The sequence below is a fragment of the Rhinoraja longicauda genome, chromosome 38, assembly GCF_053455715.1.
Source record: "Rhinoraja longicauda isolate Sanriku21f chromosome 38, sRhiLon1.1, whole genome shotgun sequence".
Lineage (NCBI taxonomy): Eukaryota > Metazoa > Chordata > Chondrichthyes > Rajiformes > Arhynchobatidae > Rhinoraja > Rhinoraja longicauda.
The window spans coordinates 15,496,954-15,523,326 of record NC_135990.1 but is presented as its reverse complement, the minus strand read 5'-3'; the positions used below and the strand labels follow the sequence as shown (position 1 = coordinate 15,523,326).

General features: G+C 44.9%; 1 protein-coding gene across 6 annotated transcripts in view; it reads right to left on the bottom strand.

Moving 5' to 3' along the window:
- herc1 (HECT and RLD domain containing E3 ubiquitin protein ligase family member 1) overlaps positions 1-26,373 on the bottom strand; it is a 242,837-nt gene that overhangs the window by 10,429 nt on the left and 206,035 nt on the right. For all 6 annotated transcript variants that reach the window (XM_078430008.1, XM_078430009.1, XM_078430012.1 and 3 more), the window contains exons 60-75: positions 25,225-25,398; positions 24,824-25,117; positions 21,575-21,640; positions 21,369-21,494; positions 18,154-18,292; positions 17,853-18,034; positions 16,235-16,390; positions 14,757-14,879; positions 14,444-14,546; positions 12,426-12,595; positions 11,183-11,321; positions 9,598-9,767; positions 9,325-9,494; positions 8,707-8,872; positions 6,118-6,194; positions 3,882-4,134 (exon numbers count right to left, since the gene is read on the bottom strand). In XM_078430008.1, coding sequence (XP_078286134.1) covers positions 3,882-4,134; positions 6,118-6,194; positions 8,707-8,872; positions 9,325-9,494; positions 9,598-9,767; positions 11,183-11,321; positions 12,426-12,595; positions 14,444-14,546; positions 14,757-14,879; positions 16,235-16,390; positions 17,853-18,034; positions 18,154-18,292; positions 21,369-21,494; positions 21,575-21,640; positions 24,824-25,117; positions 25,225-25,398 — 2,508 coding nt within the window. The remainder of the gene's footprint in view (positions 1-3,881; positions 4,135-6,117; positions 6,195-8,706; positions 8,873-9,324; positions 9,495-9,597; positions 9,768-11,182; positions 11,322-12,425; positions 12,596-14,443; positions 14,547-14,756; positions 14,880-16,234; positions 16,391-17,852; positions 18,035-18,153; positions 18,293-21,368; positions 21,495-21,574; positions 21,641-24,823; positions 25,118-25,224; positions 25,399-26,373) is intronic.

The following is a 26,373-nucleotide window of genomic DNA, read 5'->3' as shown; positions in this document are numbered from 1 at the left end:
GTCCTTTGTCCCTCAATGTCCGTGCTGAACAAGACAGCAAGTTAAACTGATCTCCTCAGCCTGCAAGTCTCTTCCACACTGAAGTCAAACGCAGATTGGGGGTTTCATTTTGCAGAGCACCTCCACTCAGTCTGGAGTTACATAGAAACATAGAAAATAGGTGCAGGAGGCGGCCATTTGGCCCTTCGAGCCAGCACCACCATTCACTGTGATCATGGCTGATCATCTACAACCAGTAACCCGTGCCTGCCTGCTCTTCATACCCCTTTATTCCACTAGCCCCTAGTTGTGGCTCAGAGCTCCCTGTTTGCCATTTAATTTAAATCTCCATCCCACTCTGTCCTGTCAGTTTGTGGCCTCCTGAACTGTTATAACAAGGCCTTGAGGGGCAGCACCCCATCTTCTGTTCTAGTAGGCAGCCAATATTGAATGGTACAATTTCACATAACCCAGTTTCTCCACAACTGGCCACATCTGTAGTTGGCCATCAACCTGGAGTATGGGCTCAGTTTTCCTCTCTCCATTACCCCGGCCTGACCCGCCAGGCATGGATGACAACCGTGCATTTTGCAACCTTTACCTTCCTTCCTTCTGACTGACTTGATTACAGTTTTTATTCGTTGTTTGTCTCCGACTGTCCCTTTAACCCACCAATTGGATGTGCTCTGCGACCAGGACAGAGCTCATCTCCAGCCAGATAATCCCACTGACATGGTCAACCCTTCTCCATCCTCCCTGCAATTTAAATCAAACTTGTTTTCTCTTTTCTAGTTTGTTGAAGGGACTTAAACCTGAAATGTTAACTCTTTCTCTTTCCACAGATGCTGCCCTATGTTTCCAACATTTTCTGTTTATGTTTAATTTCAAATGCTCGAGAGGGCAACCGGGTTCTTAGATTGCTCCTTGCAAGAACAAAATTATCATTTACCGTGTGACTGAGGATAATTTAATTATAAAAGCTGGAACATTATAGTACAAATAGAGTCCATGATAATTATAGACAATAGACAATAGGTGCAGGAGTAGGCCATTCGGCCCTTTGAGCCAGCACCGCCATTCAATGTGATCATGGCTGATCATTCTCAATCAGTACCCCGTTCCTGCCTTCTCCCCATCCTTAAGAGCTCCCCTATCCTTAAGAGCTCTATCTAGCTCTCTCTTGAATGCATTCAGAGAATTGGCCTCCACTGCCTTCTGAGACAGAGAATTCCACAGATTCACAACTCTCTGACTGAAAAAGTTTTTCCTCATCTCCGTTCTAAATGGCCGACCCCTTATTCTTAAACTGTGGCCCCTGGTTCTGGACTCCCCCAACATTGGGAACATGTTTCCTGCCTCTAACGTGTCCAACTCCTTAATAATCTCATACGTTTTGATAAGATCCCCTCCTACACCTATTGTCTATTGTCTATAATTATCTGGCTAACAGCAAGATGTGTGGCAGCTTGCACAAAAGTAATCAAAATAATGTCAGCAAAATTGATCAAGAATGGGTAATGACCAACTTTTTGATTCTATACTGAATGCGGTGTCTTTGCCAATGGACATGTTTAAGAGAAACTATATTACACCAGACTTTGCACCATTTTGCATTTGTCTTTGTATTTATTGTTGTATCAATACCGTACACTGTTTATTCTGTAAGCTTCATGAGAACAAGGGATTTTGTTGCACCTTGGTGTACATGACAATAAACTCATCAGTCTGAAGAAGGGTCTCGACCAGAAACGTCACCCATTCCTTCTGTCCAGAGATGCTGCCTGTCCCGCTGAGTTACTCCAGCATTTTGTGCCTATCTTCCATTTACACCAGCATCTGCAGTTCCTTCCTGCACAATAATCCATTTGATAACCTGGTCCTTGCCTTCCGTGCCCTCAAGGTCGGCTGCGGGAGGCACCCCACAGGGAACAAGGGCGGAAGAGGGCCGTGCAAGGAGAGGGACATCGGCTCGCGGGACGGCTGCAACGGGCCTTTGTGGGTGGCTGTAGCTGGGACTGTAACATGGCGCCAAAATGGCCACTCGTGCAAAAAGAATCACTGGGCTGTTCTGCACATTTTGTACTAACAGATTGTACTTGTGCTTGGTCACTGTCTTGCTGATCTGCACGCAAAAATAGTATTTCACTGTGCATGTGGTAATAAAGAGACGACTGAATGAAGAACCCATTGGAAATACTCAGTAGACACAAAATGCTGGAGTACCTCAGCGGGTCAGGCAGCATCTCGGGAGGTGCTCATCTCATCTCGAAACGTCACCCATTCCTTCTCTCCCGAGATGCTGCCTGACCCGCTGAGTTACTCCAGAATTTTGTGTCTACCTTCGATTTAAACCAGCATCTGCAGTTCCTTCCTACGGAAATACTCAGCAAATGTTTCTCTGCTAACTCTGCCTTCTGTAGCGAGAGGTACAGAGTTTACAGGAAAATGTGGCTTTTTAACCTGTCCATCCCTGAGAAATGGACACAAGGAGAAGGGATTTGCACAGATCTCCCTGGTGTGTGTGGAGGACCATTCAGATGCCAGGGATGGCATGAAACGGGAGGCACGCGGCAGACTCCGGGGCACTAGTTTGGGCGAGGCAAATGACGGGCAGAAATGCATGGTGAATTTGCAATGAGAAGGGGTCTCTGATGTGGCAATGACCTGAAATCAGCACAATGAGAAAGGGTTGGTGTGGCTCAGGCATCAGCAGCTTACGTTATTAAAGCACGGACAAACTTGCCCAATTACATCTGGAACTACGCCAGAGGGATTTGAGAACTGGAAGGAGGCAGAGCTTAGATTGCAATTGAGAGCAAAGAACAACTTGTACTCGAGTGAGAAGATTAAAAACTAAACGACATTGTGCACTCCATCTATAATTCACAGAACATCATGAGTAGACTGGCCTTAGATCATAAGACATAGGAGAAGAGTTAGGCCATTGCACCCATTGAGCCTGGTCTGCCATTCAATCATGGCCCTTTTCCACCTCTCAATCTCATTCTCCTGCCTTCCCCCTGTAATATTTGACGGGCCTTATTAATCAAGAACCTATCAATGTTCGCTTTAAAAAGACCAAATGTCTTGGCCTCCACAGCAGTCAGTGGCAATGAATTCCACAGATTCACCACTGATTGACTGATTGGGGTACTGATTGGGGTACTGATTGAGAATGATCAGCCATGATCACATTGAATGGTGGTGCTGGCTCGAAGGGCCGAATGGCCTACTCCTGCACCTGTTATCTATTGTCTACCACCCTCGGGCTAAAGAAATGCCCCCCTCTTCTCCATTCTAAAAGGTACGTCATTTTATCCTGAGGCTGTGGCCTCTGATCCGAGACTCTCCCACTACTGGAAACATCCTTTCTACATCTAACCTTGCTCACCACAGCCATTTTACTCATGGGGGAAAGTCCAACAGAGAGAATAGTCCTGAACCAACTGATCAGCGGAATTAGTATTTTGGGGGAATCTATCCACTGAGACAAATTTTAAATGACATCTGTGTTGGTTGGGAGGTAACAAGGTGTGTACGAGGAGAGACAAAAGACGGCATTAACATTTAAAAGGGCTATTCCACTGCATGTGGCAACTCAAGCCAGGGCAAGAACACAATTGATGTTCCTGGTCATTGTCATTTCTGGCAGCATTATCTAGTAAAACTGCCAGAATATCCAAACCAATTGTCTGCCCTTGTAGATTTTATGTCATTACCTGAACAATCTCACATTTCTCTTTACCTCAAAATGTACACTGCATGTTTGCATTGTACATTTTCCCACTCTAAACTTGGAAAGGAGATTGGTATTTGATATCAGGCAAATAATGAAAAAGCTTTTGACAATCAATCATAATTCCATCATGAACAAGGCTGTGGGAACATTTCAGCATACTAACCTCATGGAAATTCTCCTCAGTAATTCCGCTATCTTCAATGTGAAGAATGCTGTTCAGAGTTTGCACATAGAGCAAATCCACCTCTTCAAGGTCTTCTAACGAGAGTGGAATACAGCAAAGCTGCTTCCATACCATGGGGGCCAAGTGGAGATCCAGCGGTTTCTTTGTGCGAATGGCGACACCCATAAGAATGCCCAGAAACTTGAACTGCAGCAGGTGCTCTTCTGAACAAGTCGAAGGGTTAAGAAGGAACCTGCAGGAAGACATAGATTTTAAAAATGGGTGAACAATAAAGCTCGTCTCCATCTTGAACTGCAGCAGGTGCTCTTCTGAACAATATATGCACCACTCTTCGTATAGGTCCATACTAGGCCTATGCCCTCTAGTTCTTGAATCCTCTACCCTGGGTGAAAAAGTTATGCGCATTCATAGAAACATAGAAAATAGGTGCAGGTGGAGGCCATTCGGCCCTCTGAGCCAGCACCGCCATTCATTGTGATCATGGCTGATTGTCCCCAATTAATAACCCGTGCCTGCCTTCTCCCCATATCCCTTGATTCCACTAGCCCCTAGAGCTCTATCTAACTCTTTTAAATTCATCCAGTGAATTGGCCTCCACTGCCCTCTGTGGCAGAGAATTCCACAAATTCACAACTCTCTGGGTGAAAATGTTTCTTCTCACCTCAGTTTTAAACGGCCTCCCCTTTATTCTTAGACTGTGGCCCCCAGTTCTGGATTCATCCTATCTATTCCCCGTGGGTTTTTATCAACCTTTTCAACACCACCCCTCAGCCGCATCCTCCTTCAGTTAACATTGAAGGTTTTGTACCCACTTCGTGAACATCCTTTAAGCAAAACTTTGGGTTCCCTTCTTGACCCGAAACGTCGCCCATTCCTTCTCTCCCGAGATGCTGCCTGACCTCCATACATTCTTATCAGCTCCCTACAGATACTATCATTCACCGACACTACAGGCAATTTAATGACCAGCCCGCACACTCTGGGATGTGGGAGCAAACTGGATGCGGAGGAAACCCACGTACATGGTCACAGGGAAAACATGCAAACTCCACACAGACAGCAAAATTGAATTTGACTCCCTGGTGCTGTGAAGCAGTGGCTCTACATACAAGCCACAGCGCTGCTAAATCTGCTCATATTTCCACAATTTTCACATTTACAATATCTGCAGGTTTTTGCTTTTTAAAGTTCATAGGTTCTAGGAGCAGAAATAGGCCATTTGGTCCATCAAGTCTACTCTGCCATCCAATCATGGCTGATCTATCTCTCCCTCTCAACCCCATTCTCCTGCCTTCTCCCCATAACCCCTGACACCCGTACTAATCAAGAACCTGTCAATTTCCGCCTTTAAAATATCCACTGACTTGGCCTCCCACAGCCTTCTGTGGCAAAGAATTCCACAGATTCACCACCCTCTGACTAAAGAAATGCCTTCACATTCCCTTTGTAAAGGTACGTCCTGTTATTCTGATGCTATGGCCTCCCCCACTAGTGGTAACAGGCAACATCCTACCCACATCCACTCTCTCCAGGCCTTCTGTTCACCTTCTGTCTGAGGAACTGCTGCAGCTTCAGCAGCATGGAGGAATTCTTTGATCGGGATTTATTTGTCCTTTTGATCAGCTATCAGTGTGAGCCTATGTTATTCTTGGCACTGATGTAGTGTGTAGAACATGTCTACCATCCAAACCCTGCCAGATAACTGGTGCAGCCTCTGCGAGACAGTTTTCCCAGTGGCACTAAGGAGCGTGATCCCTTGTCGCCACCACAACCTTCACAATCTCCTTTAGCTCTTTAGTTTAGTTTAGAGATACAGTGCAGAAAGTGGCCCTTTGGCCCACCGAGTCCGCGCCGACCAGCAATCCCCGCACATTAATCATGAATCATGCTTCTTCTCGAGAGTTTTAGTTTGATTTGTTCAGGCGTTAGCTCAGGTTTTGACTCCAGCATTATATTTGTACTGGAGGACTGAAGAGTACAGTTGTTCACTGCCTGTTAAGTGCTTTAGGACTGAACAATGACACGTCCTATTGAACAGTTTGGAGGATCTTGCCCCTCCCCCTCCCCCTCCCCTTCCTCTCTCTAGTTTACCCTGAGTAATGGGCAACATGCCATTTGCTCATTCATTAAAAGGGAAGCGTAAAGAATAAAATATTTTCTTGCATATCAGTAATTAGCAACAAAATGTTCACTGGAATGAAGCAATAATTCTTACCTGTCTCTATTGTAGCCTACTTCAGCTGTGACGTTTGGAGTTGGGATGAGCAGGTCAACAATCCCCATTTCAAGCTCCTGTTTAAAGTGTAAAGTGTCATTTCAGAAATCAAAAGTTTATAGACATCAATCTGATCAATATCAAACTCTGCAATTAACGGTAACCCAGAACTCAATTACAGCTCTCATTTACTAAAATAAAATAATTAATCTTCAGGCAACATTCAAATTAAGTATGTAGGAAGGAATAGTAAAGGTGAGGGAGAGGGGGCCTGGAAAACGGAAGTATTTGAAGAGGCAAAAGAGTAAGGTAAGAAAGTAACTGTAGATGCTGGTACAAATCAAAGGTATTTATTTCACAAAATGCTGGAGTAACTCACCTGGTCAGGCAGCATCTCAGGAGAGAAGGAATGGGTGACGTTTCGGGTTGAGACCCTTCTTCAGACTGATCAAGAGGCAAAGGACGTGTGAGGTGTCTTGGACCTGGGTCGAGAGAGATAGGATAGGATGGGGTAGGATGGAGTCGAGGTACTGGGAAATTAATTCAGTGGGACAGGAGCAGGCAGAATAATGGGTCTGACAGGGCAGTTCTGTTTATGGATTTTTGGAGAAGATAAAATACCATACTGGACTGGGGAACGATAAATGTTGGAGGCTGTGGATAATAAAGATGAGGGAGTAGGGGGCACTTAATTAATTAAAATTAATTGATTTTATAGTCCAACTGTATTTTCAAATTTTATTTATGACGTTAGAAACTTAAGAGTCATAGAGTCACAGTGATACAGTGTGGAAACAGGCTCTTCAACTCAACCTGCCCACATCAGCCAACATGTCCCAGCTACACTAGTCCCACCTTTAGCCCATATCCTTCCAAACCTGTCTAACCATGTAGACACAAAATGCTGGAGTAACTCAGCGGGACAGGCAGCATCTCTGGAGAGAAGGAATGGGTGACGTTTCGGGTTGAGACCCTTTTTCAAACTGGTTAGGGATATGGGAAACGAGAGGTATAGACGGTGATGTGGAGAGATAAAGAACAATGAATGAAAGATCTGCAAAATAGTAAGGATGATAAAGGAAACAGGCCATTGTAAGCTGTCTGTAGGGTGAAAATGAGAAGCTGGTGCGACTTGGGTGGGGGAGGGATAGAGAGAGAGGGAATGCCGGGGCTACCTGAAGTGAGAGACATCAATATTCCTACCACTGGGCTGTAAGCTGCCCAAGCAAAATATGAGATGCTGTTCCTCCAATTTGCGTTTAGCCTCACTCTGACAATGGAGGAGACCGAGGACAGAAAGGTCAGTGTGGGAATGGGAAGGAGAATTAAAGTGTCCAGCAACCGGGAGATCAGGTAGGTGCAGGCGGGCTGAGCGAAGGTGTTCCACGATACGATCGCCCAGTCTGCGTTTGGTCTCGCTGATATATAAGAGTCCACATCTTGAACAACGGATACAGTAGATGAGGTTGGAGGAGGTGCAAGTGAACCTCTGCCTAACCTGAAAGGACTGTCAGGGTCCCTGGACAGAGTCGAGGGGGGAGGTGTAGGGACAGGTGTTGCATCTTCTGCGGTTGCAGGGGAAGGTACCTGGGGAGGGGGTCGTTTGGGTGGGAAGGGATGAGTTTACCAGGGAGTTGCGGAGGGAATGGTCTCTGCGGAAGGTGGAAAGGGGTGGAGATGAGAAGATGTGGCAAGTGGTGGGATCCCGTTGGAGGTGGCGGAAATTTCAGAGGATTATGTGTTGTATGCGACGGCTGATGGGGTGGAAGGTGAGGACTAGGGGAACTCTGTCTCTGTTGTGACTAGGGGGAGGGGGAGCAAGGGCGGAGCTGCGGGGTACCGAGGAGACACGAGCGAGGGCCTCATCTATGATGGGAGAGGGAACCCCCGTTCCCTAAATGAGGACATCTCGGATGTTCTAGTATGGAACACCTCATCTTGGGCGCAGATGCGGCGTAGACGGAGGAATTGGGAGTAGGGGATAGAGTCTTTGCAGGAAGCAGGGTGGGGAGAAGTGTAGTCGAGATAGTTGTGGGAGTTAGTGGGTTTGTAATAGACGTCAGTCAATAGTCTATTTCCTGTGATGGAGACGGTGAGATCAAGAAAGGGGAGGGAGGTGTCGGAGATGGTCCAAGTCGATTTGAGTGCAGGATGAAAATTGGTGGTGAAGTTGATGAAGTCAACGAGACTGTTTATCCATGTACCTGTCTAACTGTTTCTTAAACATTGGGATAGCCCCAGTCTCAACTACCTCCTCTGGCAGCTCGTTCCATTCACCCACCACCCTTTGTGTGAAAAAGATACCTCTCAGATTCCTATCAAATCTTTTCCCCTTCGCCTTGAACCTATGTCGTCTGGTCCTCGATTCCCCTACTCTGGGCAAGAGACTGTGCATCTGCCCGATCTGTTCCTCTCGTGATACTTGGTACTTGTTTTAAAATATTAGTAAAACACTAGAATAATAAAGTTAAAATACTAAATACTAATACTTAGAAAACTGAATTAAAAATACGAGAATAGAAATCGTCGGCCTTGCTCGTTTTGAGACACTGAGTCGACATTAAAGGGCTTAGACAAAACAAGCAATACCTGACATATCTCGGTGATGGTATCGTCAAATACTCCACCGGCATCATCGGCACCCTCCCCCACTAGCTTCACCTTCCAAGCACGAGAAGGCAATCGCAGATCCGACGCATTCAGCTTCACCACTTGTCTGGCGATCTGAACGAAGATAGGTTTACACTTCCGGCCTCTGGGAAGAGAAGTAGACTTGCCGTTAGATACCAGGGAATGCTTTTCCTCGTATTCACATTGTAAAACATAGATAGGACAGTAAAACACATGAACAGGCCCTTCGGCCCACAACGTCTGTGCCAAACATGATGCCAAGACCATCACATATCTACCTGCAGATAATCCATATCCCACTGTTCCCTGCGTATCCATGTGCCCATCCAAAAGTCTTTTAGATGCCACTATCGTACCTGCCTCAACCACTGCGTTCCAGGCACCAGCCTCTGCCTCCGCACGCCTCCTTTAAATGATGCCCCTCTCACTATGCCTCCAGTATTGGCCATCCCCCCCGGCCTCCAGACCCAGAACCCCTGCCACTCGAGCCCTGGTATTTGCCTCTGGTATCTGTCCTCTAGTATATGATGCAGAAAGGAAGCAATGCACAACAAAGATTGTTTGACTGCAACACACCTGGTAGATATCCTTTTCACCGTGATCTGAGGGCCATAGTTTTTTCCTTGGACCATTGTCTTTCCTATGGAGCGCACCATGGGAAGAGTATAAACCCTCGGTGCAAGTAAAGGCCTCAGTTGGCCCTGGACTATGCCCCACGTTCCAGCATTGTAGTGAGACGCACTGTTCTGTAATCACAATTGTCAATATTAGTTCAATTGAAAACCGTGCAATGTGGCTGTTGAAGGTTGTTTGTTAAGTGCATACTTTCCTCTTTCCAGCACTGCTTACCTGATTGTTGGGACTGAGATTAAGTAGCCTCCATGAAGAGTACATAAGGTCAGAGAAGTGGTACAGCAACCGTAGCCTGGCCCTGATGGTTTCAATAGATACCTCCTTCAGTGAACTGAACTGTGGTGGAATAGAGTCTGGCAAACCTAATTGCAGAGGAACTGATACACCTACGGAAAGGTGGAGCAGAAGTTCACATCAGTTACATTTTAGCACTGTACCTGACCAACTGATACAAGTTTAGGTAACAATGACACAGTGGTAGAGTTGCTGCCTTACAGCGCCAAAGACCCGGCTTCAATCCTGACTACGGGTGCTGTCTGTGCGGAGTTTATACGGGTGTAGGGAGGAACTGCGGATGCTGGTTTAAGCCGAAGATAGACACAAAAGGTTGGAGTAACTCAGCGGGACAGGCAGCATCTCTGGAGAGAAGAAATGGGTCGAGACCTGAAACATCACCCATTCCTTCTCTCCAGAGATGCTGCCTGTCTCACTGAGTTACTCCAACTTTTTGTATCTTATCTACGGAGTTTGTACGTTCTCCCTATGACCGCGTGGGTTTTCTCCGAGTGCTTCAGTTTCCGCCCACACTCTGGCCTTCATCAGTCAGAGTATTGAGTATAGAAGTTGGGAGGTCATGTTGCAGTTGTATAAGACGTTGGTGAGACTGTATTCAGAATACTGTGTTCAGTTCTGGGCACCAGGTTATAGGAAAGATTTTGTCAAGCTTGAAAGGGTTCAGAAAGTATTTACAAGGATGTTGCCAGGACTAGAGGGTGTGAGCTATTGGGAGAGGTTGAGTAGGCTGGGTCTCTATTCCATGGAGCGCTGAAGGATGAGGGGAGATGTTGTAGAGGTATACAAAATCATGAGAGGAATAGATCGGGTAGATGCACACAGTCTTTTGCCCAGATTTGGATAATCGAAGACCAGAGGACATAGGTTCAAGGTGAAAAAGATTTAATAGGAATCCGAGGGGTAATGTTTTCACACAAAGGGTGGTGGGTGTCTGGAACAAGCTGCCAGATGAGTTAGTTGAGGCTGGGACTATCACATTGAGCCCTTTTTCAGACTTCGGGTACCTACCCAAAACGTTCTCTTCTCCAGAGATGCTGCCTGACCCACTGAGTTATTCCACCATTTTGTGTCTATCTTCAGTAGAAACCAGCATCTCCAATCATGCTTGATTGAAGGGGAATTCTTGCTCAACATACTTAAAGCTGTTTACATTTACTAATTTTCAGAAACCTAAAATGGTAAAAATCTGCTTTGCCAACATTTGCTAAAAATGCTTTCAAAGTGATTATGAATGTTTGAAGGTAACTCTCAGATAGCAGATAGGTAGACAGTAACTATCTAGTGTAAGAAAATAACTGCAGATGCTGGTACAAATTGAAGGTATTTATTTCACAAAATGCTGGAGTAACTCAGCGGGTCAGGCAGCATCTCAGGAGAGAAGGAATGGGTGATGTTTCGGGTCGAGACCCTCACCCAGTAACTATCTATATCAGTTACTGGCATAGATTAGGTAGGTGTGGGTAATATGCGTGGCAGTGCAGGGGAGGGTAAAGTGCTGCCCACTCACCTGGTGCTCTGGGTGGTACAGGAGGGGCCGTCCATGCCACACTGTGGCACCGGCCCGCTGAGATCTGCCGAATGCCCTTTCCCTGGAGGGCTGTGATTAAAGTGGGCTCTCTCACATGGTTGGTGTGCCCCAGGCCCAGCTAAATTGGAGAGCAGAGGAACAGAGTTGGCAAACCAGAGACAAGGCACATTCACTAAACTCAAAACATGTTTCTCTACTAAATATCTTCTCAAAAACCAGAACTTTGATCCCCACCTCTGAGCTTATATTCCAGGAAAAACAATTCTAGAAAATATTTAAGTTGAAATCAATTACATCCACAAGAAATTAGAAAACTATTTCTGCCTTTAAGTGATCCAGTGCCCTCACGCGTTAAAGTCTGTTGTGTCAAAATCAGCATCCGCTGTCCCTACTTTTACTTACCTTCTTTCTAAATGAATTGTGTGAAGTCAGCAAAGGACTATTAGATGTGCATTCTGGGTGGTCAGTGCTAGTGTGCAAGAAAAGTAAATGCTTCAGGGGTGACTCTGCTCAGAAACCTTAGAAGAAGCCCCATGGGAAGCAGTGGCGAGCGGTAGAGTTGCTGCCTTACAGCGCCAGAGACCCGGGTTCGATGCTGACTACGGGTGCTGTCTGTATGCTCTCCCTGTGACCACGTGGGTTTCTCCGGGTGCTCTGGTTTCCTCCCACATTCCAAAGACGTGCGGGTTTGTAGGTTAATTGGCTTCTGTAAATTGCTCCTAGTGTGTAGGATGGAACTAATGTGACCGTTGGTTGGCACAGACTCGATGGGCCGAAGGGCCTGTTTCCACACTATATCTCAAACTAAACAAAATCTCCCAGCCACCTACCCGACTCCAGCACCCTTATTAGGGATGGGAAAATACCCAACTCTCGTGGATTAATAGTGTTTCCCTCCTAGATCAGAGAATCTTTTGACAAAACCTACCCAATCTTGGAAAATAGTCCAGCTTTCCAAGCCGAAAGGCAGTCGCTCAGAAACATGGCCCTGCTTTGTTCATTTGGCCACTGGTTTACAGCCCACTGTTAAAAGTTTATTATTCACAATCAGAATTTTATTACCACTTTTGTTTTGAAAAATCTTTATACTGACCCAACATGAAAGACGCCAATAAGAATATTTTGCAATTCTCCATTGCTTGGGGAAAATCTCTAGTCTTAAACTCAGTCCAAATCAAATGACCTGCTTGCGTGTACATGAGGGATGGGTCAGATTTCTTACCTGCCCTTCCGAGTTGCTGCCCCATCCATAAACATCTCCGGAAGAGGAGAGACCCAGTGTGTGCTCAGCGCCCACGACAATGTCCTCGATGAACACCCCATTCAGAGCAGGTACCAGCTGAGGTCTGTTGTGGTTGCGGGCACGACCTTCCGGCAAACCTATCAAACGGTCTGGTTGTACAGAGGAGCATTCATTACGTTATTGTCAATGTGTCCTTCCCACTTTAAACATAAAGGCATCAATGAACAATTCTATGATAATTTGGAGAAGACCACATTCTTGGGTTATCCTGTCCTTACTAATTTACAAATCTCTGTACATACAAGGTTTCCTCTCACTATTGGACTTACAGTTAAAGGGTCTCTCTTGATTCTGTGAACAACACCACATTCAGGTGCTCAATACAAACTGGTAATCCCCATGAACCCATCTTCTATGATATGATCATATATGATCAAAAGTGAATGAGTGGATATAATCTCTCTGGTTTACCGGCCACTGTTGTCAGTTCCGATAATGAATATCGGGCATTGTCAGCACCTCATACTTCGCTTGGGCAGCTTACAACCCAGTGGTATAAACGCTGATTTATCTCATTTCAACTAACCATTCCCTCTCTCCCGCCTCCTAGTTGGCCTACTTGTTCCACTGTTCACATCCTTGTATCCCTCTCTCTATCACCTCTTCCTCAGCCAGCAATGGGACACACTTCCTTGGTCATCTGTTGCTGGCCCTGATTTGTTCTGGCCTTTTCCCACCTTTAGTCCTACCCCCTTCTTTCAGTCTGAAGAAGGGTTCCGACCCAAAATACCACCCATGCTTTTTCTCCAGAGGTGCTGTCTAACCTAGTTCGGTATAAACCAGCATCTGCAGTTCCTTCCTTCGCACTTTCATGTGAGGGATTAAGCTACCACAGGAAAGGTGATGGCCATCTTATCTTGAACCTGCTCAACTATTCAATGGGATCGTAGGAGGTCTTGACCTAAACTTTATTCACCACATCTGCTTCAGTTAGAACACAAAATAGAAATTGCTGGAAATACTCAACAGAACGGGCAGAATCTGTGAAGAGAAACAGTTTTTGTTTAGCTTCCTAGACATGGACATCCCTGGCAAGGACAACATTTATTGTCCATCCCTATAACCTCCCGACTTGCTGGTCGATTTCAGACGGTGGCCACTAGTCTGGAGTCACATGTAGACCCCACCAGGCAAACACAACAGATTTCCGTCCAATGCGAAATTGGTCAGCCAGGTACATTTTTAAACCAACAAGCTGGTAGTTTCATGATCAATATTACTAAGACGAGCTATTTCTAAATTTCCCATGATTTAACATGGTTGCTGAGGTGGGGTTTGAACTCACATCTCTGGGTTGTTAGAAGTCTCCAGATTATTCATACATGTTTCAGATTTTCTCAAGAAAATAACAGACTTGAAACAACAAGTTTCTCTCTCCACAGATGCTCCTTAATCTGCCGAGGATTTCCATGTTTAAAGTCAGAGTGACACAGCATGGCAACAGGACCTTCAGACCAACTTGGCCATGCCGACCATGATGCTAGCCCCATTGGCTCATGGGCCAAACTTGGGCAAATGGGGCTAGCATCATGGTCGGCATGGACAAGTTGGTCTGAAGGCCCTGTTGCCATGCTGTGTCACTCTGACTTTAAACATGGAAATCCTCAGCAGATTAAGGAGCATCTGTGGAGAAAAAACTTGTTTCAAGTCTGTTAGGTTCTGAAGTTTTTCCATCCATGTACCTGGCTAAATATCTTTAAAATGTTGTTGTAGTACCTGCTTCAACCACCTCCTCTGGTGGGTTTGTTCCTGGTACCCACCAAACTCAGTGTTGCAGCGGTAGAGTTGCTGCCTTAGGTAGAGTTGCTGCCTTAGAGACCTGGGTTCCATCCTGACGATGGGTGCTAACCCATTAGTCATAGAACAGTTTCTGCAGTTAATTGCAATAAATCCCAAGACTTACTTGGTATATTCTAAAACCTCGGTATTCATCCTACCTTGGCCAAAGGTGTACACATGGCCATCTTTCGTCAAGGCAACAGAAAACTGTGTGCCACATGCAGCCTTCTTGACCGCTATTCCGCACAAAACATCTACTTTCTGCAAAGAGAAAAAAATGGAAAATCCTTACACGAAAGGCAACAAGAAAGCCGAATTATGTAATTAATTATTTAGAAACAGTATTTCCCATACATTTAACCATACAAGTTGACTGTAACACCTTAAATACTTTGCTTTATTGAATAACACATCAGAGAGAGAAACATATGAATTCATGCTATTACAATGGCAAACTTTGGTAATCCGCACCTGAGGGGAAGACTTGGCCGTTGAGTTGCCGAGGCCTAGCTTTCCATAATCTCCATCACCAAAGGCCCAAACCATCATACCATCAGCAGAGACAGCTAATGTGTGATTTAAACCACATGCAACCTAGGAAAAAGAATGGAGCCAGCATGTCAACAGCAGTGGGAAACACCAGAGGCAAATAATCATTCGGCACGGGTCGTCAATGTTTACCAGTTGAAAGTAAAAGAGTGTCAAAAGGAAAGAGTGTTTAATTGTCATAGGTCAATCCGGAACAATGAAATTCTCACTTGGTGTAGCTGAATAGGCCCATAAATGTAATAACATTAGATAATAGATCATTTATATTCATCAGATAGTGTAGACGGTGGAAATTGAAAACAAAAAATGCGGGAAATACTCTGGTGGTTAGGCAGCCATTATGAAGGGTTTGCAGGGTAATAAAGTCAGACAGCGCACACTGAAGTCCTTCGGCCCATCATATATATCCATGTTGCATATTACACCCATCGATACCCACAGGAGGTCCCTAGCCTTCTATGCCGTGGCAATTCAAACACTTGTCTGGAAGCACCATGAAGTGGTGAGGATATCTACCTCCTGGGGCAGCCTTTTCCAAATTACAAGCAAACTGATCCCTACTCTATCTCCCTCCTGTTACCTTAGCCCCCTTCATAATTTTGCATACCTCGATCAGCTCACCCCTCAGCCGGCTCTTTTCCTGAGAAAACAAACCTACGCCTATCCAATCTCTCTTTATAACCGAAATGGTCCAATCCAGACAACATTCTGGTGAATTTCCTCCTCACCTTCTCCAGCACCACCGCATGCTCCCTTTAGCAAAGCACACAACAATCCAACCGTGGCCTAACCCGAGTCCCAGCTCTTGCATCTAATGCCAGCAAATGCTAAGGTAAGCACTCTTCACATCCCTTCACACCCCTTCTACCTGTCTGCCATTTCAGGAATTTATGGACGTACTCAAAACACAAAAAAACTAGGGATGAAAAAAAAAATTGAGGATAACATAGAACTAGTGAAATGGCACCCAAAATATAACTGGAGCAGCAATATACTGGAGCAACAATATATTCGTTGGGAAGAACAGAAAAGAGACAAAACAAATTAAATGGTGAACAAAGCAATCTGAGACACAGGTTCGCAAATCTTTGAAGGTGGTAAAGCTGGTTGTGTTAGAAAACAGCACAAGGGATCCTTGTTTTTATTAATACAGCAGAACAGCGAGGACATTTTATAACACACTGATTCACCCTCAGTAGGAGTACAGAGGTCACTTCTAGATATCACACTTCAGGATGTCTCAACCAGGAGCAGATTGTGCATGGGATTTATTAGAACGTCAACAGAGAAAAGGGACTTGAATTAAGTGGACTGATGGGGTCTGGGCTGAAGAGTTAGGAGGAGATTTGAAAATGGAGAGAAAAGTGTTTGTACAGTAACTGAGAAATATAATAGGATACCTGTCCGACTTGATAACCCTCCAGTGCTGCCACCCTCTCCGGCAGCTTTTTGTTGGATGTGTTACCGAGTCCTAAACGTCCATAGTCTCCATTTCCAAAGGTGAACAACTTGCCATCTGCTGTAACCACTGCTGAATGCTTAAAGCCGCACGACATCTGTGTGACACAGAAGCAAACGATGTTGAAACTAAGCAATATTCAAAAATCATTTAGCTGTAAAGATAAGATCATTATTTAGAAGAATGAGAGGGGATCTTATCGAAACATATAAGATTATTAAGGGGTTGGACACGTTAGAGGCAGGAAACATGTTCCCAATGTTGGGGGAGTCCAGAACCAGGGGCCACAGTTTAAGAATAAGGGGTAGGCCATTTAGAACGGAGATGAGGAAAAACCTTTTCAGTCAGAGTCTGTGGAATTCACTGCCTCAGAAGGCAGTGGAGGCCAATTCTCTGAATGCATTCAAGACAGAGCTAGATAGAGCTCTTAAGGATAGCGGAGTCAGGGGGTATGGGGAGAAGGCAGGAACGGGGTACTGATTGAGAATGATCAGCCATGATCACATTGAATGGTGGTGCTGGCTCGAAGGGCCGAATGGCCTACTCCTGCACCTATTGTCTATTAATAAATACTGGCCTTTCGAGACGGCCAAAAAGAGGGAGAGGGGTCTAGGAGAGACTGTGCGTTTGTGGGTTGGTGGATCACAATTTTGTTTGTGGGCATTGTGCAGAATATACAACTTAACTCGAAGGCAGTGCCCTGCCGGTTGAACTCTTCCACTGAAGGTGGTGCCGCTGGATTGATTGAAAATGGCTGCAGGTCAGGGATGGAGGAGTAGGTTTCTACCCTGGAAAACCATAGGATGTCAAGGAAAGATGGTGTTCTTGCCTCGCCTGAAGTGATCATCACCCAATAATAATAATAATATTATAAATTATATATAATAATAATAATAAACCCAAACCTATCACACCCTGCATGCTACTCATCATCCCAAAAAGGAACACTGCTGAATTAAAGACATCATGAATAGAACACAGATAAGCACTGAAGAAAGACACAAAATGCTGGAGTAACTCAGCGGGACAGGCAGCATCTCTGGAAAGAAGGAATGGGTGGCGTTTTGAGATGCTGCCTGACCCACTGAGTTACTCCAGCATTTTGAGTCTACCTTCGATTTTAACCAGCATCTGCAGTTTTTTTCCTAGACACACCTATTCCTTCCTTCCTCCGGCTTCACAATTCACAACACTTCATCCTTTCGTTTCACACTTTATTTTTCATCGCTGGTCTTTGTCTAACCATCTATCAATCCCCCTTGCCTGTGTTCAACTATTACCTGCCACGCTTTGTTCTGGCCCTCCTCTCTTCGAATTTTCTTCCCCCCCCACAATACTCTCAGTCTGAAGAAAGGCCACAGCCCGGGACGTCACCTATCCATGTGCTCCACAGATGCTGCCTGACCCGCTGAGTTACTCCAGCACGGTGTCTTTTTTTTGTTGTAAACCAGCATCTGCAGTTCCTCATTTCTACCTGGCGGAGGGGGCTTTTACATCACGTTTTAAGCCACGTTTCAGCCCACGAGTCATCTACTTAATTTTCTTGCATGCAGTCTCACCTGGACAACCTCCTCGCCCTGGAGCGCCTCGATCTGTCGCGGTCTGCGCTGCCGATCGCTGTTTCCGTGGCCCAGCTTGCCGTAATCCCCATCGCCCCAACTGAAGACCTCCCCACTTTCTGTCAGTGCCATCGAGTGGCCATCAGACCCACAGGAGGTCACCAACTGTGTCACCACAAAACCTGTCACAACATGTACACGAGTAAGAACATATCAGTGCAAACAGAGACAAGAACAATTTAATAGTGAACAATAATATCCATTTTTAACAATCAGACGCCACCGCGCCAAGTCCGAGTACCTTGGAGTGCCGAAATGACAGTTAAGACGTGGAGATCATCTGAATTTCCCTGTCCAAGTCGACCGTAACTTCCTTCCCCACACGCCATCACTGTGCCGTTAGCCTGGATGACAAACGTGCAATTCTGCCCACAAATAACCTGCAAATGCAAATAAAATTAATAATAATAATAATAATCCTTTATTCGTCCCACAACGAGGAAATTTGCAGTGTTACAGCAGCAAAGTGGATAGCAAAAATAAATAAGCATTCATTAAAAATTTAAATAACGGTAATTGTCTTTATTTACTGGTCTGCTGGGAGCAGTGCTGGTTGTGCAGTCTCACAGCAGTGGGAAGGAAGGACCTCCTATATCTCTCCTTCACACACTTGGGGTGAAGAAGTCTGTCACTGAAGGAGCTACTCAGTGCAGTGACAGTGTCCTGCATGGGGTGGGAGTCGTTGTCCAGCAGCGATGTTAACTTTGCCATCATCCTCCTCTCTCCCACCGCCTGCACTGAGTCGAGGGGGCATCCCAGGACAGAGCTGGCCTTCCTGATCAGTTTATCAAGTCTCTTCCTGTCAGCAGTTGAGATGCTGCTGCTCCAGCAGACCACTCCATAGAAAATGGCTGATGCCACCAGTGTTGTAGAAGGTCTTTAGGAGTGCCCCCTGCACTCCAAAGGACCCAAGTCTCCTCAGCAGGTACAGTCTGCTCTGGCCTTTCTTATACAGTGCATTACTATTATCAGTCCAGTCCAGTTTATTGTTCAGGTAAACACCCAGATACGTATAAGAGTCCACTCTCTCAATGTCCACTCCCTGGATGTTCACTGTGGCTGTGCCTGTGGAAGTCCACCACCATCTCCCTGGTTGCAACTAGAAAAATTGCCCTGAAGTTATGGAATTACATGGAATGTTTTGAATTTGAAAATGAGGTGAACTCGATTTTACTTAATAATAATAATAATAATACATTACATTTGTATAGCGCTTTTCAGGACACTCAAAGACGCTTTACAGGGTAAATAAAACATAAAAATAAATAAATAAACAAACAGAAAAGGAAGAATAAGGTGGAGCGACGGTCAGTGGTTGAAGGCAGTGTTGAACAGGTGAGACTTCAGTGATGTTTTGAATGTGGTGAGTGAGGAGGAGTCTCTGATGGTTTGGGGTAGTGAGTTCCAGAGGGTGGGAGCAGCGATGGAGAAAGCCCTGTCCCCCCAGGATCTGAGTTTGGTCCGGATGGGGGGGGGACAGGAGGTTAGATTCTGGAAATCTGAAATATAAACAGAATCAAAACTGGAAACACTCAGTGGGCCGGGCAGCATCTGTGGAAAGAGAAACAGAATGAATATCTCAGGTGGAAGACTTCATCTAAACTAGGAAAGTGAGAAAACTAGAAAAGTTAGCTTGACTTGGAGAGGGTGGAGGGAGTGATGGATAAAACAAAGGGAACATCTCTAATGGAATGAAGCTCTGGTGATTTCATTCTTTACAGGACTGTCTAGATAGTCTCTATTTTCACCAACCATTCCGCTTCTCGTGGTGCCCTCCAATCAAGGGAACAACATGCCATACCTGTCTTTTACCTCATTTCTTCCCAACATCTGTTATTAGGCAACTGAACCATCCTACCAGCAACTAGAGAGCAGTCCTGAGCTACTATCTACCTCATAGGAGACCCTCGGACTATCTTTGATCAGACTTTATTGAATCTTATCTTGTACTAAACTGTACATGTGACAATAGACTCAGCATCCAGGTACTTGGTAATATTCCTCAGTGAAGCAGAGGTTCACTTTCCCCTCTTCCCATCCAGTGTACTACACTTCATTCTTACAGCATGGCTTCCTCACAATCAACCCAAATTGGAAGACTGCTTCCATTCATTCTGTGGAGGCCACCTGCTGAACTACTCATTCAATTTGCAGACTGCCATATTTGTGGCCTCCTGCACTGTTCCAACGAGGCCCAATTTAAATTTGCAGAATATCACTTTGTCTTTCATCTGAGTATTTTCCCAATATCAAATTCCATAACTTCAGGGCAATTTTTCTAGCTGCAACAGAACTGGCCACATCCACACTGCCTGGTTTGAGGAGCATTCCCCACAGTTTCAGGTTCATCAGTGGCTCTGACCTGCATTTAACGGCTTTTACCTGTCCCTTTGTGTGTGTCTCTATCTAATTGCCTTCATTCATCTACTATCTAGACAGTCCTGTAAAGAATGATCACCATAGCTTCACCCCATTAGAGATGTTCCCTTTGTTTTATCCATCACTCCCTCCACCCTCTCCACGTCAAGCTAACGTTTCTAGTTTTCTCACTTTCCTAGTTCAGATGAAGTCTTCCACCTGAGATATTCATTTTGTTTCTCTTTCCACAGATGCTGAATGTTTCCAGTTTTTATTCTATTTATATTCTTGCTATTGAGGGCGTGCAGCGTAGGTTTACTAGGTTAATTCCCGGAATGGCGGGACTGTCATATGTTGAAAGACTGGAGCGACTAGGCTTGTATACACTGGAATTTAGAAGGATGAGAGGGGATCTTATCGAAACGTATAAGATTATTAAGGGGTTGGACACGTTAGAGGCAGGAAACATGTTCCCAATGTTGGGGGAGTCCAGAACAAGGGGCCACAGTTTAAGAATAAGGGGTTGGCAATTTAGAACAGAAATGAGGAAAAACTTTTTCAGTCAGAGAGTTGTGAATCTATGGAATTCTCTGCCTCAGAAGGCAGTGGAGGCCAATTCTCTGAATGCATTCAAGAGAGAGCTAGATAGAGCTTTTTAAGGATAGCGGAGTCAGGGGGTATGGGGAGAAGGCAGGAACGGGTACTGATTGAGAATGATCAGCCATGATCACATTGAATGGCGGTGCTGGCTCGAAGGGCCGAATGGCCTACTCCTGCACCTATTGTCTATTTCAGATTTCCAGAATCTATGCTTTTTCCTATCTTCAATTAAAAATTATTTCCAATCATTCTTGTTTTAAAATCACAAAAGCATCTGTCCCATTAATAAGTTAAAAATGAAGCATTTGTCTAAAGCTCTCAAGTAACAATGCATTTGTACACTGACTATAATTTAGAAAAGACGGCTTTGAGTCGGATGATTTAGACTTCGAAAAAGGATTAAATGATGTACTTTCCAATTTTTATAGCAGTCCCCAGCTCTGGCTTAATATTCCCAATTTGCAAGCTATGTTTACAATACAAATTCAAAAGTCAAACCTGCTGAGCTTGTGAAAACGAAGGTGCAACCGTTGGTACCATGACATTTCTTCCAGCTTCAGCTAACTGCCCGTGACGTCCAGCTCCCCAAAGATAGACGTCACATTTTCCACCAAGGTGCCAGTCCTACACGGATAGGAGATGAGCTTTAATATTCTTTGCACATACATTAAGCACAGGATATATGTTGCAAAACAAGGGATTACCTCTGGTCTGGATGTTGCCCAGGACATAATTTGTTCGTCCATTCCAGTGAACCATTTACTGTTGTCCTGCAATTGAGCAAAAAATGTTAGGATGTGAAACCTACATATGGCCTGATTAATTGATTAAAAGAAACGGCGTGGGGCTTCAGCCCACTGAGTCCATGCCGACCATCGATCACCCCCGTTCGCACTAGTCCTATGTTACCCTGCTTTAGCATCCATTCCCCACACACAAGGGGCAATTTACCTACAAACCCGCATGTCTTTGGAAAGTGGGAGGGAACTGGAGCAGGTCACAGAGATAACGTGCAAACTCCACTAAGAAAGCACCCAAGGTCAGGATCAAGGACTGGGTGTCCTAGTGCATCAGTCACTGAAAGGAAGCATGCAGGTACAGCAGGCAGTGAAGAATGTTGGCCTTCATAACAAAAGGAGTTGAGTATAGGAGCAAAGAGATCCTTCTGCAGATGTACAGGGCCCTAGTGAGACCGCACCTGGAGTACTGTGTGCAGTTTTAGTCTCCAAATTTGAGGTAGGATATTCTTGCTATTGAGGGCGTGCAGCGTAGGTTTACTAGGTTAATTCCCGGAATGGCGGGACTGTCGTATGTTGAAAGACTGGATCGACTAGGCTTGTATACACTGGAATTTAGAAGGATGAGAGGAGATCTTATCGAAACATACAAGATTATTAAGGGGTTGGACACGTTAGAGGCAGGAAACATGTTCCCAATGTTGGGGGAGTCCAGAACAAGGGGCCACAGTTTAAGAATAAGGGGTAGGCCATTTAGAACTGAGATGAGGAAAACCTTTTTCAGTCAGAGAGTTGTAAATCTGTGGAATTCTCTGCCTCAGAAGGCAGTGGAGGCCAATTCTCTGGATGCATTCAATAGAGAGCTAGATAGAGCTCTGAAGGATAGTGGAGTCAGGGGGTATGGGGAGAAGGCAGGAACGGGGTACTGATTGAGAATGATCAGCCATGATCACATTGAATGGTGGTGCTGGCTCGAAGGCCGAATGGCCTCCTCCTGTACCTATTGTCAAACCTGGGTGCCTGGTGCCGTGAGACAGCAGATCTACCTGCTGCGCCACTGTGCCCATCTCTAAAGTTCTCCCTGAAATGAATTCCATTTTCAAATATTGTTGTGCTTATAACTGATTGTTTGAAATGTTTAAAAGATAATCATTGTATATTGACTTCAGGCTACTTGCAATTAATCAACCAACTAGAACAGAAATCTACACTAATAACTAATTCCAATCCTTTTCTTTTTTGTCCACTTTGGCCTGCTGCTAGGTGTATTTCACAGCCATGCCTTGAGCTACACATTACACAGACAAAGCAGCAATCTGATTTTATCCGTCCCTTGAAGGCTACATTCGCTAATCCAAACTCAAATGATGCAAACTCCCTTTGTCCCACCCATTATCCTCGCCCCAACCTCTCCTCTGCTGTAACTTTCCCAGGTCCTTGAACTAAAACATTAACCGTTTCTCTTTCCACAGATGATGCCCGACCTGCTAAGTGTTTCCAATATTTTCTGGTTATATTTCAGATTTTCAGAACCTGCAGTTTTCCAATCAAATCTAAGCGCCCTTGGGAAGATGGCACCGAGAGACCTTCGGGAAGTATTGAAGTCCTTCTCTCGACGGCACTCCCACAATTCTGTTGAATTAGGAATTCCAGAAATTCCAGCAGCAATTAAGAGGGAACAGTGCCATTTTCATGTCACGTTAGCCTGCTGCCTGAGCTTGTGGCTTGGGAGATGCTGCTGCACCAGCTTAGCCGACCAAACATAGCTTTTGGTTTCAGTTTATTATTATCACGTGTACTGAGGAACTGTGAAAATCTATGCTGTCCAAACAAAGCAGTTAATACTAAACGTAGGCATAAAATGCTGGAGTAACTCAGCAGGACAGGCAGCTGTCTGAAGAAGGGTCTCGGGCCGAAACGTCACCCATTCCTTCTCTCTGGAGATGCTGCCTGTCCCGCTGAGTTACTCCAGCATTTTGTGTCTATCTTCGATTTAAACCAGCATCTGCAGTTCCTTCCTACACAATACTATACGTAAATACAATCAATCCAAACGTAAATGGAAGGATAAGATACAGAGTGCAAAATGTAATTCTCAGTATTACAGGGCAATAGCAGAGGGCATTCTGTAGATGGTGCACATAACAGCCACCAAACATAGACTGTAAAACAAGCATTAAACTGAAGATGGGGGGAGGAGAAAGATAACCCTCCAACCAACTATAGTTGATGTTTGTGACAATTGCTGACCTATTCATTTCATCCAATACTGTGCCCACTACAACACAATTCAAGTTCCTTGGTGTAAATGTCACCAACAATTTGTCCTGGTCCAATCACTCTGATTCTAATGCCTCTACTTCCTCACAGGGATAAGGAACTTTGACATGTCTTCAATGACTCTTACCGGTGTCTGCAGATGCAATGTGGAAAGCATCCTGTTAGGATGCATCACAAATGAATTGCTCAAGACTCCTAGAAACTGCAGAGTGTTATAAACACTCAAACCAGTCTCTCCCTCATCGACTTCATCTATACTTCACAGTGAATGGGGAAAGCAGCCAACATACTCAAGGAGGACTTCCAGCCTGTTCATTCCTTCTCCCACCAGGCAGAAGATACAGAAGCTTGAAAGCACAGGTGGCCAGATTCAAGAAGAGCTTCTTCCTCGCTGTTATCACTCTTCCATGGATCTTCTATCTGCTCAGGACATATTTTTCATCCTCCAATTACCTCCTATCCAACTAATATCCACCTCATTGGAGGCCCCCAGACTATCTTTGAAAGGACTTTACTGGCTTTATCATGAACTAAATGCCATTCATGTTATTCCCTTTATCATGTGTCTGTACACTGAATGGCTCAATTGTAATCATGTATTGTCCTTCCGCTGACTGGTTAGCACGTGATTAAAGCTTTTTACTGTACCTCGGTACACGTGACAATAAACTCAACTCAAACCTCGTTGCAGCCTTTGCACTAAAACATTCTGCACTTTCATTTTAGATATAACACTATATTCTGCACTCTGTTTATTTTCTCTTTATGTCCTCATGTTTAGCATGATATGCCTGGGTTGCAGGCAAAACAGTTTTTCACGGTACCTCAGCACATGTGACAGTAACAACCAATAATAATAATAAGAATCACATTACCATACAAACATGCGGAAGACATTTTCTCCCTCTCCACCCGTAAGCAAAGTGGCCATCTTACCAACACATGCGCCAGGTCCTCTTCCGGTACTGGTTCTAGGTCTGGGACATTGAAGCATTCGGGCAACACCGCTCCTTTTGCCAATGCCTCTGCGGCCTTAATAGTGGTGGAGAAGCATTCCAACCAGGACCACTCGCAAGGGCTCCAAGTGGAAGGGTCAGGTAGACAACCAGCGTGGTGAGGTGGCAGTGGTGGATTACATAAGAGTTGATCTAGTTGAAGACCCACAGCTAGTGATGCTAAACATTGCATGTATGGACTATGGATAAGTTGGTCTCCACAGATAACATGAGGCTGAAAGCAAAATCAAACCAGTCCTTAGAATTAACGATGCAATCTTCAATATTTTCAAATTAATTTTGATAGACGGTAATGGTAGCTTGTCCTGTTGGTTTAATTACCTTTTCATACACATATTGCTCCTGCAACATGATTGGTAACCTTTCAAGGAAGGTCCGCATGCATGGCGCCATGTTTAGTCCAATAACTCCTTGTTTCTTCAGTGACATTCTACACGTTGCTAAAACATGGTTACCAGCGATCCATTCATTGGTGCAGTTTACCACCAACACATCCTTGGTCAATCAGAGCAAAGCACTGGTCATTATCATGTGGTTTTCATACAGAATGAGCTAAAATCACCACATTTCATCTCATTTTGTTAATAATTCAGAGCTCTCAGGAACTATGCCACAACATCTATAAAACAGTGTGTAGATCCTGGCTCTGGGGCATATGTTATATAGTTTTAAATTTAGTTTAGTTTAGAGATACGGTGCGGAAGCAGGCCCTTCAGCCCACCGAGTCCACGCCAACCAGCGATCCCCGCACACTAGCACTATCCTACACACACAAGGGACAATTTACTATTTTACCGAAGACAATTAACCTACACACCTGTACTTCTTTAGAGTGTGGGAGAAAACCCACGTGGTCACAGGGAGTACGTCCAAACTCCGTACAGACAGCACCCGTAGTCAGGATTGAACCTGGGTCTCTGGTGCTGCAAGGCTGCAACTCCACCACTGCGCTTATGCTCTTATTGTTTAACTATTTTAAATCTAACAATCTCCTTTAATGGGCTTCTTTCTTATGCACAGTCCAACACCCCCCCAAGGTCTTACGCTCACGCTTTTGGAGATATCAACAAGCTGGTGCATAATGTGGCGGAGAGCCGTATTTCTGGAGGTGCCATCTTTTAGATGAGACTGAAGTGATACCAGATGCTGTCTTGCCCATGTTTATCAACCAATATTTACTGGTCATTCCTCCCTAATGTTACTCTTGTACAAGTTTACTTTCCCGATTACCACATAACACTTGAAAAGTGATTTGAGCTTCCCAAGGATGTGAAAGTTACTGCACGAACATCAGTTATTTTGTTCTCCTCTCTTAAGTCTGTCTCGTCCTTTTCTTTCTTTGTTGTTTTTAGTATATTGTTAAATATATGTTTTAGTGTATCTTTAGCTTTGTATTATGTGGAGGGTGGGGGTTGGGTGAACTTTTTTTAACGTCCTTCCTCGAGGGAGATGCGATTTTTCCCCGTTTAG